This window comes from Labrus mixtus, chromosome 3 (genome assembly GCF_963584025.1).
Source record: "Labrus mixtus chromosome 3, fLabMix1.1, whole genome shotgun sequence".
Lineage (NCBI taxonomy): Eukaryota > Metazoa > Chordata > Actinopteri > Labriformes > Labridae > Labrus > Labrus mixtus.
In genome coordinates this window covers 31794250-31813201 of record NC_083614.1, presented here as the reverse complement: position 1 = coordinate 31813201, position 18952 = coordinate 31794250, and the positions used below count along the sequence as shown (strand labels likewise).

At 39.2% G+C, this 18952-nt stretch overlaps 1 protein-coding gene across 3 annotated transcripts in view; it reads left to right on the top strand.

Moving 5' to 3' along the window:
- Positions 1–18952, top strand: part of pde4ba (phosphodiesterase 4B, cAMP-specific a) — a 197060-nt gene that overhangs the window by 118407 nt on the left and 59701 nt on the right. For all 3 annotated transcript variants that reach the window (XM_061034965.1, XM_061034966.1, XM_061034967.1), the window contains one exon: positions 17983–18177. In XM_061034965.1, coding sequence (XP_060890948.1) covers positions 17983–18177 — 195 coding nt within the window. The remainder of the gene's footprint in view (positions 1–17982; positions 18178–18952) is intronic.

The window sequence follows — 18952 nt, the reverse complement described above, 5'->3', positions numbered from 1 at the left end:
TTTTGTTATCTTGCGGATCAGGGAATGCAGATCTAGAGAGAATATTCAAATAAAAACTCATGTTTTGCATTTGAAAGGATTAGAAGGAGTCATGTGTGGCTCTCTTCAATACATTTTTCTTGCATAAATAATCCTTATTTCTTTCTGTCTGTGTTGTGATTTAAAACTATTAATAGAATACTAACCTCTGAAGGTTATTTGTACTCCAGGATGAGAATCAACCTCCAGCTGTTTGTTCGGTAAGTTACAACTGCTCTGGTGCGTCAGAGAAGAAACAAACCAGAGTGAAAAAAACTAGGCTGGGTCTTACCCCAGGAGGATTGTGGGTATTCTTGCTCAGCTGGAGACACAGAGGGTTGCTTGCTTGGACTGTTGGAACAGTTCGGGAGACGTCTTTACAATGAAATAGAGCAGAAAACGGGGACAATGACACAAAACATGCAGAAACCTTCTCCTTCATTTTTTTATACAAAAAATATCTCTAACTACAATTTTTTAATCGTAGAGTTGTGGAGAAGTTGAGGTCTGGAGACGTTGTTCGTCCACCTCAGGGGTGGGTGGGTTCAACCTCTGTGGCCGAGGGTTTCCTGTGGAAAGTACAGGACTATACTGTAGAAAGCAGAAGTGCACAGATGGTGTACTGTATGTGCTGCGTTATTGTATCATTAGCCAGGTAGACGGGGTCCACGTGAGCAGCCTGGGGTATAATAGCTCCCATGGCTGCTTCCTCACACTTGTGTTTACCTCGTTAATGCATGTGCTGTTGTTTGCCTGCATTCTATTTACTCACCTTCAGCTTCCCCTGTACGGTGTGTGGTTGGGCAGGAATTAGCCTATATATGACAGGGAGGGTTTCTCACATGCTCATCCAGGACAGATAATCTCCCGGAGAGATGGGATTAACCAAATATTTGGACTGTGACCCGGATTCCTATGGCACAACAACAAAGACTACAGCTCCTTTTGTCCTCACAGAGGGGTTATCCTGGGTGCTGGATCCATTTTTTGTTTTCTGATCATCTCTAACAGACACAATAAGCAAGGACTTTTTAGAGGACAAGATACTGCACACAGTTGGATTATCCCAAAATTATTTTTGTATATTATATTTTTTTGGTCGGCAACAAAGCGCAAATAGGCACATTTAACGTCAACCACAGCTTCTGTCAAAATGGAACAATATAGAGAGCCTTTTAAAGTCTTTATATGTGATTTTTCACCCTTAAATATAATATAAATCAAGTTTATCCTCTGAAAATAACTCTGTGAGTCACAACAAACGCAACAACAACAACAACAACAACGAGGAGTTAAATTACAGCTGTAGAAAGAAATAACCCTAAACCGCGTCAAAATATCCTGTATGTAGTGTTACTGCAGTCCAACACTTTGTAGAATTAAACTTAGCCAAACTGATCCTGAGGCTGCTCACTAGTTACATTAATGTGTGTGTGTGTGTGTGTGTGTGTGTGTGTGTGTGTGTGTGTGTGTGTGTGTGTCAGTGTTTGAACCTGTATTTCTTTTCACTTTGGTGACCCAGTTACTTCGCAGGACTTTGACTGACAGAGTTTTGTACATGCTTGCCCATGGGTGGGGTGCCGTGCTGTGTTGTAGAGTTTGTGGTTCAACTGTATTTTATTGGCAGTGTGCACTCTCTTGACAGTATAATATGTTGTCATGGAGATGGATACACAGAAAACTGCGGCGAAGGACTCATAAGTCATGCCCTGGTTTTGTAGCCTTGGGCTTTTGATTTGTGAGTGACTCTCCAGAGTTGGAATTAGCCGTTGCGGATGTGAAGTGGATTTTTGATGGTGATGATGATAATGGTGATTATTTCAATGGGGATAATGACGAGGATGATAACAAGCGATTACTCTGATGCCTGGGAGGATCATAAGGATCAAGATTGAGGTGACTCAGGGGATGACGGCCGGTAGCAGCATTGGAAGGGTTAAGATGACGATGCAAAGTGTGGAAACCAAAATTAGTTATCCTGAGTGATGGAAGTAGTCCAATCCTTTACTTAAAGTCTTTCTATGTGATTTTTCACACTTAAATATAATATAAATCAAGTATCTCCTCTGAAAATAACTCTGTGAGTCATGACTGTCTACAATGGGTGTAACACCCGAGTCCCACTGTCTGTGATGTTTTCAGAGTTTTCAGAGTCCTATCTTCACTTTGTTTACATCGCCTGGACGGCCGGCTGACTCCTCCCCTCGAGTATAAAAGTTGTTTAATTGAGGGACTAGAGAAAAGAAGAATAACATACTGTACTCACTGCTTAACTGTGTTTCTAGATCACGCTCATTTCAGGTAAATTTACATGCAGTGTGAAGATACGAGCATAATAAAGATCGCTAGCATTAGCATGCTAACACAACAATGCAGCGCAAATTGTTTTGGTTTCATGCTGGTGCTCAAGGGCGACATCTGCTGGATCAACAAATCACATATAAAGACTTTAACAAAAACTACTACAGTTGAAAGTACAAGTAGAAGAGCTCCATTTAAAGTCCTAACTTAGTTAAAAGTCCAAAATATCAGCAGGGAAATACCCATGTAGTGCAGAAAAAATGCCCCTGTACAGATTTATAAATATCATTTAGTATTGAATTGAGTAAATGCTGACACATCTGAAAATGTAGTTGCAGGGATTGAAATATATATATATTTTTTTATGTGAAGTTATGTCGTCTACTATGTTACACATGCTGACCTGACATCACATCACCAGCCAGGTAACCTCACCTCATCACTAACACGGTGTAGCTTGACACTGTAACACTACTTGCCTTCTGCTGACAAACAATTAAAACAACTGTAGAAAGCATCCAGATGGTCGAATAACTTTCTTAATTTGAATTGCCCAAAAGCTACTTCAAACTGTTTTTTTCTGCCACCAGTTTGGCTCCGCCCACAAAACACGTCAACACTCTCTTTTTTTGTGTACAAACACCACAATGGTCTATTGCTCAGGTCACAAAGAAAGGGTCGACAAATCAAAGCATATTAGAACTCAAGGCATGCAAAGTTTATTTATAACTCAACCCAGGAATGTTTCTGTCAGGCAACATTCATCTAAATGTCTCTTTTCTTAATTTTTCACCCAAAGTCTCTTAAAAGTAAGCTTCAGTTGTCCGTCACTCTGTCACCCTTTGCTATACAATCTCTCCCCTTATACACTCACTGACACACAACCACAACCACAAACACAAAGCCGCCCATGTGTCCCCTGTTCCCCCCACAATCACACTTTCGGTCCAGTTCTGCTTCGTGTTTCCTTAAACGGTGCGTCATATGGCTGTGTATTTAGACTGTAAATGATTTGTAAACAGGAGCATCTGCTGGATGTCTTTCTTCTTAAATGAGCATGTATAATGACTTGGCACAAGCCCTGATTACGTTAGTGGCCTAATTTCTATTAATAAGTGCTGTATCTGGTTGGATTCAAGTTCTTTTTTTGTTGTTTGTAGCAGATTGGAAAAGGCCATATGACCTTTATTTCTGCTTCATATTTGCCTGTGTTAAATGAAGGGTTTGGAGGAATGTGTATTATTTTAGAGGTTCAAGTGTTTTTGTGGACAGCAGAACAGATTGCTTAGTTAAGGATACAGATTTCCAAATTCCTGTCAAAAGCGATGCATCTGACTATTTTAGGGCAATGGGAAGATCATATAAACATTGTCAGTCAAGATTTGTTGTTTTTCTATTTTAATTTGTTTCATCTTCTTGGATTACAGCCTCGAAAAAATGTGACGTCAAATCAGAAGAGAGATTAAAAATATGGTGGGGGAAACCAAAATCTATGACTCTCAAACACTCAGTTCTTTTCAGAAGGTTTCTCATGATGTTGGGGAGCATGGAAATCGAAGAACAAATCTGAGTAGAGAAGTTTACTCCTGTATTTGTGTACATTTTAATTTGTTGTGATTTTCGATCTACAGGGAAAAAATTTGATTGAGTAAATTAAAAACATCTTCATTGAACCAGTCCTTCTCTCAGTGAATAACATGATTGAATTAAAACATAACATCAAGGCTGTAGTACTTAAATACCAAATATCTGGGTAGTATTATGACAGTGCTATAGATAATGTTGAACTATACATCAAACTCACGCTGCAGTAACAGTTTTGTTGTCTATTGTATCATTCAAGCAGCAACCTTCGGTGTCGAAAAATTTAGCCAATGCACTTGTGCAAAAAGGTGCAGTTCCTCAAGTGTCCACTTGTGGCCCAAAAACACCATTAGGCTCCATGTTAAAGCCTTTATATGTGATTTTTCACACTTAAATATAATATAAATCAAGTATATCCTCTGAAAATAACTCTGTGAGTCATGACTGTCTACAATGGGTGTAACACCCGAGTCCCACTGTCTGTGATGTTTTCAGAGTTTTCAGAGTCCTATCTTCACTTTGTTTACATCGCCCGGACGGCCGGCTGACTCCTCCCCTCACGTATAAAAGTTGTTTAATTGAGGGACTAGAGAAAAGAAGAATAACATACTGTACTCACTTCTTAACTGTGTTTCTAGATCACGCTCATTTCAGGTAAATTTACATGCAGTGTGAAGATACGAGCATAATAAAGAGCGCTAGCATTAGCATGCTAACACAACAATGCAGCGCAAGTTGTTTTGGTTTCATGCTGGTGCTCAAGGGCGACATCTGCTGGATGGAGAAATCGCATATAAAGCCTTTAAGAAGCCAATTTTTACAGCAGAAATGAACATGTTTACAGCCTGGTACAAAAACCAGTCTTGGTGTGAATTGCTTGATTCGTACAAACTGTATTGGGGGTACATATTTTTTCGATTACACTAAGGCTAAGTGTTATGCAGACATTTGCATAATTAGGGTTGTGGTTGAGTGCACCGACAAACCCCTATCGACAAACCCACTGACTGTTTCTTGTCAACAATACAGCCTCCGGGAGGAGTGCAGAACTTTCTGGGTTTCTGGTGCAGCTAGTGGTTAGTCACAAAAGACTTCCAGCCTTTCTTCTTTTTTTACAGTCGAACTAGTGTCTTTGATAGCGATAATGGAAAGATTTAAGAGCGGATGGTTAGCTGTAGTTAAAAGTAGTTAAAGCAGAAATAAGATGAATCGTTGTTGAATGACTATGCATGGGTGCCGTAATTTCAAGACCTCAGATTGCAGTAAACCAATTTTGACTGTTTTTCTGTCTACTGTCGATTCCCACTGAAACAGTAGTGAACAATACATAGAAAATACAAAACATTTCTGATGCTAAAACCTGATCCAGTGCCTCCAGATTTTCATCCCAGCTGTATAGATCGTTTTTTAAACATGATTACAAGATAAATGTACTATACATTGGAATTTGCTCCAACTTGGGAGATGCCTCTTTCAGCATGTGCATGTTCGGACTAGCTCAGGTAATTAAGCTGTTATTAGATACTTGTGCTGTAGGTTCATGTAGGGAAATCTTACTTGGGAGTGTTTGGAGCTTAAAAATCAGATGCTATTTTTGCTCCGTCTCTGTCAGCTCGTCTTCCTTCTGGGGCATTTCAGAACTCTGGCACATTTCAGCGAGCTGGCTGGTTAGACAAATAGGTCGCGTTAGGATCCAGAGTTTGTCTCAACTTTGTCATCATGTCTCTCTTTTTAGTCTCGAACCTTTTTTTACACTTTTTTCTTTTAATTATTATGGACTGTAACCGATGTCTTTATCTTTGACATTTCAGAAGAATTTCCCACTTAACACCAGAACAAGTGACACCTTGTGTGTTGAAGAAATAATATTTAAAGGTCGTCTTACACCAGGACGAACAGGAGGTGTAACCATGGCACCTCTGTTTGCACAACCCGACAGACAAATGATCACTGTTTCCCCTCGCCATAACATGCAGGAAGGAAAGGTTTAATTCAAAGTATAAGAATGCTCCCTCTCTGGTTGTGACACACTGCTGCTCTCTCGTAAGGACAGAAACAAGTTTCTTATTCCTTGTGTGGAAAAATTAGCTTTGAAGTTGTGTTTGGAGATGTAGCTGTTCTTTTGTATTAAAGCTAACTCAGGTGAGCAGTGAGTTGAAGTCACAGATGAAAATGTAAGGGCTAAGAGTTGAAAAATCAAACCCAATAAAACACTGACTTTGTGATTTGCAGGTCATAAATCTGCTGTTTTTGTTATAGTTACTTGCCATTCCTACAGTGTAATACCAGAAAAAAAGTTGGTAGAGTCGTCGTCTTTCAACCAGAAGGTCGGGGGTTCGATCCCCAGCTCCTGCAGCAACATGTTCGGTGTGTCCTTGGTCAAGACACTTAACCCCAATTTGCACCCACTGCTATGCTGACGGGGTTTGAATGGGATTAGTTACTTCTGATGGTCACTTCACATATCAACCTCTGTCATCAGTGTGTGAATGTTGTCGGTGTGACCTGCGGTGTAAAAGTGCTATACAAGCTCAAGTCCATTTACCATTAAATGTGATTTTTATTTTTTTATTTAACCAGGTAAATAACCCATTGAGATCAGGATCTCTTTTCACAAGGGTGTCCTGGCCAAGAGGGCAGCAGCACACGTCCATTACTACTAAAACTACAAATGATAAAGTAATAATACAGAAACATGGATTATAATAATGTAAAAAAAAAACAACAACAACAATGTTGCATCTTCTTTTTGAATATTCATTAAAATAAAAAAGATTAGTGAACTTCCCATTAATTAACAGACAATGCACTGCTGCTTCAGAAAACACGAACAAATAGACAAAAAAACAGGAAATGAAGAAGATATGTATCAAACCCGGACATGAAAACAGTAATGCATACATGTGGGAAGTGATTGATGCTGTCAAAGTTTGTGACTCGTGGAGTCATTGAAGTGGTTCATTGATCTTCTTCTCTTATGTTTAGCCATCAAACAGAGTGCTGCTTCAAGTGCTGTTCATCAGTCGTCAGATTGTTTTGTATATCTACTTCATTCACTTTAATTTTGTATGGAAGCCAGGAGCACCCATGATTGTAATCTCTCTTTTTTAATCTAGAGCTCTTGGTTAATTATTTCTTCATTTTGAGAGAAGAAATCTCTTTCCCCCAGGATAACGATTTAATGAAACATGAGAAGAAGTGTTTGTTTTTCCCTGATTACACAAAGGTTATAAGGAAAATGAAAATAAACATCTGCTTCATTTTGAGCGGTCAAGCCATTTAATACATGATGTTATATGGCACATCTGATCGCTGGGAAACATCATCTGGAAAAATGACAACATCCTTTGTTTTCTTATGATAACAGCTTGATTATCTTGATTTGTCAAGATAGCATTATTATTTTTTCATTGCAATCACGGCCTGTGGTGTGATGAGTTATTTTTTAAAGTCTGCGTTAATTGAAAAATGCATTTCCTCAATTTGAATCCAGCGCTCCTGTGTTAAATGTTCTGCCATTATCTGGCAAATATATTTCAATGAAGCACCAGTTTGTTTTTTTTTACATCAGAACACCCGTATTTACTCTTTCTACAAAACAATTTTCAAATGTCTGGTGACTCATCCCGCACTAAAGGGTGTTCACAAACTTTCAACCAATTAAAAAGCTTTGTCCTAGTTAACAATCCAATCAGATTCATCCAAACGTTATGTCCCGCCTCCTATCTTGTGATTAATTCTAGCCCAGTGGGTCTCAAACTTTTTAGAGTGCGTACCACCTCCGAAAATATTTGGCTCTCCAAGTACCACCATCATGGTAGATGTTAAAATACACTGTAGGCCTATTTCTACACACATTTTACGCAGGAGGCAAATATATTCATCAGTGTTTCCCCTACCATTATATTAGGGGGGCGGTCCGCCCCCCCAACTGAAGGTCAAGTAAAAAAATAAAATCTATATATATATTATTATATATATATATTTGTTTTAAAGATTTCTTTTGGTCTTTTTGTGCCTTTATTGTAGGGATAGGATAGTGGATAGAGTCGGAAATCAGGGAAAGAAGTCACTTAAGGATACCTTTCTGATAGAAAAGGACAGCTGTCATTAAAAGTAACACATGAACACCAAGATTCCTTCAAGTGTTCGTGTCGGCATGTCGGCTTGTCCCCACCCCCCCAACGCTGTAAACCTAGGGGAAACACTGTTCATAAAAAGAATATTATTTATTATTGACTGTTGGTAGTCACACTATAGGACTACTAAGGGTTAGCGCTAGAACTGGCACTTAAACTCACCACAAAACTGACATTTACCCAAATCAAAAAAAAGTGCAGCACAATAAAAATGAAAACTTTATACCAACAACCTGTTTGAGAATATTTGATCTCCAGTGTTTCCCACACAAAGACGATACCTTTGTGTGGGAAACTGTTTCTTGGGGACTTTAAGTAAAGCGGTTTACTTCGGTGCCTTAAATTTGAGAATTCGTTATCTGTTTTCGTCACATGTAATAGAGAACAGATTTTCTTGGCCTGATGGAAGTCACCTTAGCTTTCATTTCTGTGGATCCACACACACCAGCAGTCACATGACTCAACATGCAGGATGCTGAGCTGTACCCGCTCTGCCAGTAAACGGGCCTCGAGCTATACCGTGCGACTGCTGTAAACCTGACACAAAACCATTGTCTTGAGCCTGGAAGTGGAGTCATTTCCCAGGAAAAAAAAAAACCTGTGTCACAAACCTTTCCAGCTTCTTTGGAATCTTCACTCTCTGTCACTCAATGTTTTTTTTAAGTAACCCCTTGTTATTGTTTTTTTTTTGCTGTTTTGTTTTGATACAAGACGGTCAGTCATCGATCATACATCTTACCTTCAATGTTTTCTTTAGTCCAAACTACCGTCAGTTTTTAGTACAGTCACTATGAGTCTATAAGGTCATGAACAGTATCTTACATGATCTAATTCTTCACTTTTACCCTTTTAAAGAGCAATCATGTCACCATCTCTGCCATTTTTACGACATATTTACTTACTGAAATCAACTGTAGGTGGTGATTGCACAATTATCACTGGGAAAACGTCCACATCATTGGGTTGGGTCATTAGTTTAGTTCATCATGGAAACAAATTCACCATGACGAAAAAACACGTATCTGAACTCTGTCCGCCTTCTGAAGAAAACAGCTGTCCTTACTGTATGTGAGGTTACAACAAACGAGGTCAGAGGTCATGTTCCAGTCTCAAGCGTTCAGTTTTACTTTCAAAGACATTAAAAGACTCTCAAGGCTACCAGATCACATTCAGGTCAGCTTAGATTTAATGAGCGAAGCTTTTATGTTCAACTGAAAAGTTTTCATTTTTAATGGTTTTATCTGTCCTAACAATTTTAAATATTCTTACCAATAATAAAAAAAGCAGCCAGTCAATCCCTAAGCTCAGACTTAATTTTGTAAAACCTCCAGTTATGTTGTAAACCTTTCTATCAAATTCCCAAACAGTTTCAGAGAATCAACCAAAAATGACAACTTTAAGAAATAAATGCCAAGAAGACAATAACAGAATAAACATGTCTCCAGATAATGACTGGAATTGCATTGATTTAAATAACGATACTGTGAAACATGTGGTTGGTTGTATTGTGAAAAAGATTATTGTTGTTTTTTGTTTGTGTGTAGCCTCCTTTAAATTATTCACACGTTGATATTGTAGCTACTGCAGAAAGCTAATGGTGGGAAGATTTTAGAAAGCATATCTGTCATGAAGTCGATCATCCTTTCATGCAGGTCTATCACTCAGCGAGTCTGCTTGTCAGTCAGACAGAAGCAAGAGGGATCATGGGAAAGGAATGTGGTGTCATCCTAACAAATGATGTGAGGGTCAGAGGGAGCACTTCCTGATTGCTTTAGTGAAACACAACACCAAAAAGCATCGCTGACTCATCCAAATAGTACCATCATGATCATGATTCGCTGGAAGTATGGCTCCCTATGGTTCCCAGTGTGCTGTGTGTTTCTTTGAAAGTTGTACAGAGGAGGGCATGCCATCCTGTACAAGTGTGCGTCATTAACTCTGATGACGCTTTGAGTCTTGTAAATCCCCGTTCACACGTTGTTGTTCCACTTTGACTGTTTCTACTTAACCTTTTGTTTATAGTCTGTCAATCTGGATGCAGAAAATTGTCTTCGTTCTTCTCATCCTGCATCCTGAAATACATCACGCTTCTGGTTTAACATAGTATGATTTACAGAAACTTAATAAAAACAAACTTGATATGATTGAATGTAATTGATTATTGAGTAAATATGATCAGAGCTGCAACAACTCATCCGTTAGTTGTTATCTCATAAAGCCTCCTGTGAGGAGTTTTTAACTGGTTACGAAGCAGACTGAAATGAATACTAATGTCTCCTATCAGAATCACAGTCACAATCAGGGTTTATTGCAAAGAACATTTACACATACAAGGAATTTGACTTGGTGTATTGGTGCTAAACAATTAACAAGGAAATAAAGCAGAACTAGCAACAACTTAAATAATACAGTATAAGAAGATATTACAATATATAAAATAGAATTTAAAAATGTACAATATAAAAAACACAAAATGTACTCAAGGTGCAATGTAGGAGCTGTGCAGTGGACTATGAGAAAAAAATCTTAGTGTGCGTAACTACTCACAGTGCATGTAAGGAAGATACATTTTTAAAGTCCAGTGGGCGTTAATGTAACGCATAAAGAACAGTTTCAGCATTCACATTACTTGATGTTTTTCTGACTGTGGGGCTGATGAGAGTTTGGGTTATGTGTGGGAGGAGGGGGGATTGTTCATCAGGCTGACATCAGAGGGGAAGAAACTGTTCTTGTGGCGAGAGGTTTTGGTCTTGATGGACCGCAGCCTCTTACCAGAGGGGAGAGTCCATGAAGACCATCAGAGAAAGACATTGACCTATGTGTAATACCTGCCACTGATTTGCCATTTGTCAACATTTTCTAACATTTTATCTAAACAGTATGGCTTATCACAAGATTTATCAACAGTGTAAATAATGATCAGTTGGAGCTCTAGCTGAGATCTGAGTGCTGATGTTCTGTACATACACTTCATGACTTGAGCATGGCAGACTGTTACGAGTGTTAATCGTTTCCAAAACAAATGCACCAGGACACTCCATTATATATAAAATAGTCTTTCAATCAATCATTATTTGTAAAGCCCCGATTCATAACGAGTGATATCTCTTTACAAAAGAGCATATGTGATAATATGCATGCAGGATTTCTTCTTTGTATTCCTCTCGTTCCTGTTGTCCACACTTCGTTGCCTCTGAGATGGAGGTCGGAGCGGGCGGTGCATGAATGAGGACGGCGGTGGTTTTGGGGTAAACACAGTTAGATGGTGGTGGCTGGGCGTCTTTGTTCCCATGGTCTGTCTTTATGTTGTTTTTCATATGAAACTCTTGGATCTCTCGTCTTTATCCTGCTCATGGTCGAAACGCAGCCAAAGATAAATGGGCCAATTTTACGCTTTTCAGTAATTACTTGAGAGATAAGAAAAAACTGAGCAGTTGAACATCTGGGTGACTTTGTAGCTTTGAACTGCTTCTCACAGTCTCCATCTAACAAACACAGCTATAAAAAGAGATGCGGTTCAGACGAGCTATTAGGAGAGAGTTTTGATGTAATTACTGTATTCAAAGGTCAAGAATGAACCCTCAAGCAATCACAAATATTTAAGCATATTTCCGTATGTTTAACGGTCTTATTGGGACTTTGCTAGCCGCAGTCAGAGGCAACTGGGGCCCCAAGCCAAGCAGACCCAGACTTTGGCCTCCGTCACACAGACAGTCACAAGAGAGTCATATCTCTGTCTGTGTCAATATGTTGGTTTAACATGATAATTCCTTAAATATAATATAAATCAAGTATATCCTCTGAAAATAACTCTGTGAGTCATGACTGTCTACAATGGGTGTAACACCCGAGTCCCACTGTCTGTGATGTTTTCAGAGTTTTCAGAGTCCTATCTTCACTTTGTTTACATCGCCCGGACGGCCGGCTGACTCCTCCCCTCACGTATAAAAGTTGTGGGACTAGAGAAAAGAAGAATAACATACTGTACTCACTGCTTAACTGTGTTTCTAGATCACGCTCATTTCAGGTAAATTTACATGCAGTGTGAAGATACGAGCATAATAAAGATCGCTAGCATTAGCATGCTAACACAACAACGCAGCGCGAGTTGTTTTGGTTTTGGTTTCAGATGTCAGTTGATGGAGTCTTCTTTATTTCTGCAGGTTTTGAACTATTAGAACTGATTTTGATTGTTTGCTGGTTTTGTTGTTCACATAAGAAATAATAAGTGTAAAGTATGTTTGTGTTTATTCTTCTGTACTCAGCTACTCTATACACCAAGTGTTAATGAAACATTATTGAACATTTACAGTAGGGATGTAAAGATTCACTCAACTCATGATACGATTCTCTCACAATTTATTTTACAAAATTGAGACTGTAGACAAATGATGACTGGAACAGATTCCTTTAGGGTCTCTAACCCGCTCGTCAGTGTGGTTTGGCCTTTTAATGTTTTTTTCTCTCACAAGGGGAGGAGATTGGAGCTTCTCATTGTGGTGTTGATTAAATGCTGCATCATGTTGGTTGTGCTATTTGTCTAGTCCCCTGTCTTCTTTCAATATCTGCACACAGTTTTTGCCTCGTCTGTTATCTTCTCACCTCTTTCTTTATCTGTCTCGGGGAAGCCAAAATGCTTCCTCACGTCCGTCACGTTTAAAAGACGGTGGTGCGTCCTCAATTTTAAAATCTTGCTCTGCAGCTGGTGACGCTCACCATATTATTGTGATTCATAATTTTCAGAGTACCGATGGGAATCTTGACGCCTTTGAATTGATTTATCACGATTTTACAATTAATCTTTACATCTTTTTCCACAATTTCCCAGTTTGGGATCAATAAAGTAATTCTATTCTATTCTATACATCCCTAATTTACAGAAATGAAACATGAACAGAACTTTTGGTATTTTGTATGGCAGCCACGAAAACAACAAATCCTGTTTTTTTTTTATATTTGCTTATACTCAATAAAAAAGTCGATCATCATGAATCATTTTGGCAAACATATAAGTCATGTTTCAAGCCGAAATTCAACTTTTGTGAAAAATGAATCAGTATATCTACTTTCTGGAGTGTTGGTGGAATAAATATGGTTTTCTCAGATATTTAGACGGTGTTTCACTTTGTTTTCAGATTTTTGTTTCAGTTTTATTGGGTATGTTTGGATACTGTGCAACTTCTTAGGAGACTCATTTCCTGACAAATTCACAAGGTGCTGTACTCTGAAAACTTTGTGGCCGTCTCCAAGAACAAACCCTGGTGACGGGTTGTTGCGTTGCAGTTTGAACAAAACATTTGACCAGCATCAAGAGCCAACACATACAAATATTAAACCACAAGTTTTTTTTCTGTGCAGACTAGTGAGGGTGATGATGTTTAACTTTTCAGCTGTCTAAACACGCACATCCTTCTTGTGTACACATACAAGAAATTTGACTCTCATTCTACATGCACAGAAATACTCTTAGAACAAGTATAACACGTTTGACTAAGGTTACACAAACATTCAACACAATATGACTGTGTGGATGTGATATCGAAGCCTTTTTTTTTAAACTTTAATTAGAGTTATTATGGTGTTTGGACTAACATACTCTGATATGACTCCTCGTCTTTCCTCTCTGACTGTGTGCTTGTCATTTTGAGTAAGAACTGGCTTGTACAATTTGTTCTGTTTTATTTATATCTCATTTATCTGACAACTCTCTTTCCCTTGAAACAATCTCACTTGTATGAGAGCATGTCTGACATGACGATGTTTGGTCTTAGCTTTTTTTTAATTGAAGTCCCTTTTGGACAAATAGGATTCCGGTACATTTCCTTTTTGACCATGTGAGAATTTATTTTAAATTTCATTGGCATTTATTGTGAAGCTTTCTATCTTTAATGAAGGAGATTAGAGAAAAAGGATGAGACGGTTGTGAGATGTGCGAGTTGTGGATGAGTAGACTCGGCTGCGCTGCTTCCAGATTTAGTCGTCCGTACACGTGATCACAACACACAGGGCAGCAGATACACCTGAGGGCAGAGCAGTCGAGCATTCAGTGCCTGGTGCTTAGTGCAGGCATGCATGTGAATGAACGTATAACCCACACATACATGCACTCAGACTCACTGAATGCACATCTTTTGTGCTCATTCTTTTTCCTTTTTTTTAATTTTTTTTTATGTCTGATTGATTTCCTGTTTTTATCCCGTCTGCAGAGCGATCTGTAATTACAGTTTTCAAATCTCCCGTTAGCCGCAAGCTGCTTATACTGCATACATTTTATTTTTCATTTTTATTTGTATTTTTTAATTGAGACTTTTGCTCTGATTGCAAAGGTCAGCATGTTTAGACTAAGCAGCCCAGATTCATTTGGAAAAAAGGAAATTGTTAGAAAAAAGTCCAGTCTCAGTGTTCATCTATTTCCAATCCAATCCTCTCATTCATATAGCACATTTTAGAGAACAGCAAAGTTTAATGAAGTGCTGAACAGAGAATTAAAAAAGAGAAAACAAAACAACATAAAAACCATAAAAGGCCGTAAATTACCACTCATTAGTTAACTAGTCTACTCTTTCCTAGTACCTGGAGCTATGTCAAGTTACTCCGCTAACACCCTTTGGAGAAGAGAGGACTTATATAACCGCATAGCCCTAGGATTATCTGCCTAACATTCATTTCTAGAATAATTAGATTCAAGTATAATCCTTGATTCAGGACTCTAGATTACCCCCCGGAGGCTCGCACCCCCGGAGAGGGGTTAACTGCAACTCTCCTCACTAGGATGTTAGGTGTGTATGAGGTGTGTAGTAAAAGTCAGTAGAAGTGTGCCGTGGTGTGACTGCTCATGCTTACCTCCCGAGGTTCACGCGGCGTCCTTAAGAGAGATTCAGGTCTTTGTGGTGTGAATGACTTCAGTTAGAAAATGGTTTCAAAAAGTTTCAGAAAATGTATTAAAAAACTTCAAAAGATATTCAAAATGCAAAACAGTAAAAGTATAAAAATGTAAAAAGTAAAAGAAAAATACAAAAGTTTAAACCCGAGAGTGTAGACACTTGAGGTTTTAAAAGATCTCGGTCTCAGAGACTAATTCCCAAAACAGGGATTTAAAAGTCAGAGTGATGTGGAGCCTTTTAGAAAAAGTGAAAAAGTGCCCCGATCAGCTTTTCCACATCGTTTTTATAGCCAAACTGTCTCTTTTTCCCAAGAGTCTGTAAAACCTCAACAATGCAGATTTGCAGAAACGTGATGCATCCACAGTTGATACAAAGTTCATATGTGGTTTTAATGTCAAAGCATAAAGGTGACACAGGTGATACTAAGTCAATATGTGGTTTTAGCTTGAAGACCGTGAACCAGGCTGATTCGCAGAAACGCTATACACCCACAAGCTCGTATGTGGTTTTGCTCAAAGTACGGCACACTTATCCTGACCTCACAGGTGCATAGACACCACGGGTGTGTGTAGGATTGACAGGAAATATAAAAGCCCAAAAACCAAAAGTCGTAATGACTATATGACATATGAATGAAATGATAAAAAGATTAAATGATAATAAAAGAAATAGAAAATATATGGTAAAAACAAATTCAACAATTGCATAACTCTTTCTGATCTTTCAACAGCACAAACAAAACGTTTTACTGCTGATGAATGTGAAAACAGTTTTGTAACATCAAACTCTGCTCGCACGTCATTCTGCTCAATAAAGGTCAAACATCAAAATGAAGAAACTAAAAGACAAACACATGTTTTGGGTGGGGAGGCACTTTCAAGGTTTGTAGTGTAACCAGCGGCCGCTCTGCAGGCGTGTGTTTACTACACACGAGGAGGAAGTGACCGCCATGAGGGCGCGAGCACACGACTGCAAATACTTCAAGTTTGGTGTAAAGAAGAAACATGAGGATGCATCACTCCTCCTCCTCCTCCTCCTCCTCAGTCTCCCTCATCTTCATCAGTGAATGAACACTGTGCGCTCTGGCGTGTCACTCTGCCCTTTCTCGCCTGGTCATGTCAGTTCCATTCATGTGTGTGTGTGTGTGTGTGTGTGTGTGTGTGTGTGTGTGTGTGTGTGTGTGAGTGTGTGTGTGTGAGTGTGTGTGAGTGTGTGTGTGTGTGTGTGTGTGTGTGTGTGTGAGAGAGAGTGTGTGTGTGTGTGTGTGTGTGTGTGTGTGTGTGTGTGTGTGTGTGTGTGTGTGTGTGTGTGTGTGTGTGTGTGTGAGAGAGAGTGTGTGTGTGTGTGTGTGTGTGTGTGTGTGTGTGTGTGTGTGTGTGTGTGTGTGTGTGTGAGTGTGTGTGCTTCCTGTACTTAATGGTGCAGCTTATCTCTGAGGGGGATTTTGGTAAATTCGCCTCTTCATCCTTCGTTATCCTCATTTATTAAAAAACACCTCATCAGGTCCACAGAACCTTCCATAATGAAAATAAAGTGTTATCAGAAGGAGAGAGACTTAATGCTGTTTGGAGGATTCCTTTGGAGGTGAGAATAGGAGTGTTTAATTGGGAGAAAGTTTTGGAAAATTCAGGGAGTTTCCTCAAACACAACAGAGGAAAAACACTACAATGTCTCATTATTTTTATTGAACCCTCTCCAATGCAGGACATAACTGGTTGAGATGAAAAGTATCTTTTCCAGGAGTGTTGTGACAAAGACAGGCAGCAGAACACTTGACTAAGTTTCAGACAAACAATGAGAAGCCATATAGTGTCTCCCCTCAGGCCTCAGATACAGATCTCTCACTTTCCGGACTAATCCAGCCATGTCAAGCTTTGCTCCCACATCCATCAGGCTCATGAACAAATGATCTATTTCTTATTTATTATTATTTAACACCACTCTTTTAACCGCTTATAACAATTATTTATGACCTATTTATCATGTTTTTTAATAGAGCCACTTGGATGTGTGTGTTTCTGTATGTGCACTGATGCTCTTTTTACACAAATGAAGTTCCTAACGGATAAATAAAGTTATTTGAATTTGAATTGAGTGTAAAACTACAAATTAAAGCCCATCCCAATTGAAGGCCCGCACCCTTTTACTAACCTGGTGTTGCCGCAGGTTTAGACGAATAAAAGCAGGTCTCAATCAGAGGCCCAGATGCATTTAGTGTTGAAATCGTTTGTGGATCAAATTTAACGAGAAAAAGCAGCACGACAGAAAAATTAAAAATGAACGACAACATCTGTCCTAGACAGACAAAATAATGCTCGTATGTGTGCGGGCCATGAAGCAGGGTTTTTATGCGTTATGAATGCAAGATCTAATTATTGATTTAGTTAATCTGATTAATTGATATCTTCATTTTGAACACATTTAAATATTCTTTCTGGTGTAAATTTACAACCTCATAGTCTCCCCCATCTTTGCTGTGCTGAGATTTGTTTTTGAATGTGATTCAATGCCTTGTCACGTGTTGACGCCTGTCCCAAATAAAGTCAGGGTCATTTCATAGACTGAAGTGAATAAGAGCCTGGGCTATTAATAGAATTGTACGGTATACAAATGTAATGCAACATACAGGCCTATACATTAAAATATATAAAATTACATGTAAAGCATCCAGTGAGGGCAGATCTATTACTTTCAGCTCTATTTGTCATTTGTTTCTAAGTCATGGGAGCAGCAAACTCAAACGCCTTTTACCCCAGTTCAGCTCTGACCTTTGGAACAAACAGTAAGAAAAGATCTTGGGACTGAAGATTTGGAGTTCCTCTACTCCTCTTACTGATGGAGGTTAGAAGTTACAAAGAGGGCAGTCCTAAAATAGAATTGTCAACATGAATACGCCGATGTTTTAGTCTATGTATGGAAAAGTATGGATACAGGATTTATGAGATTAACCTCCTCAGATCTGAGGAACATGTATTTTCCGTGTCTTATCACTCTCCACTGGAGCTTCAGTTGAAGGCTGAAGTCATCATATATATGTGTGTCTATTTGTTTTCCAGTTTCGATGTGGAGAATGGCCCGTCTGCCAGCTGCAGCCCCCTGGACCCCCAGGCTTCCCCCGGCTCCGGTCTGGTCCTCCACACTAACTTCCCGGGTCACAACCAGCGGCGGGAGTCCTTCCTGTACCGCTCGGACAGCGACTATGATCTCTCTCCCAAGTCCATGTCAAGAAACTCCTCCATCGCCTCGGAATTGTAAGGACAAAACTCGCTCAGCATGCACACAAAGAAATATGAGCGTAGAATAAATGCTCAACGTGGTTTTCAATATTTGAAGAGGATTAATCCAAAACAGTTTTATGAAACCCCCCCCCCCCCCCCCCCCCCCCACACACACACACACACACACATTCGGATCTCATGAGAGGTACTCTAAAGTGAGGGGAATATATAAAACAGTCAGCTATATCAGTGTTTCCCAAAGTGTGGGCCCCCTGGTGGGCGGTGTGGGTACTGCAGGTGGGCTGCAAAAAGCCCTCCACCAATTTAAAAAATAAAATAAATATCAGAATAATGATGATTTAACATGAGTCAACCCTTTAAGTGATTAGTAAGGCGTGTCATGACTATTCAAGGACATAATGTTTAGTAAACTTTTGTGTCTCTCTTGCCATAATATCATGTTGTAATGTCCAATAATTTACCCTAACTGAAAGTGATAGCTGTAGTCATAAAAATAAAAAATGATAACGGGCCCCGGAGTCATTTTGTATTTCAAAGCGGGTCGCGACAGTCTTAAGTTTGACTCCAGATATTACACAACATGACAATAATCTGAAGCCTTTAAAGTCATTGTTGCACTTTGCACCTTCTCGACATACGAGTAGGCCACATTTACTGACGAGTCCTCTCCGGGGTTACGTCACATTCTGTCTCGTTTGTGATGGATGACCGTCCTCCTGTGCTACTCTTCATTTGCGTTAATGACAGTAATGAGGCTGGCCGGGTCATGGTAGAAGAAACCGCTCTG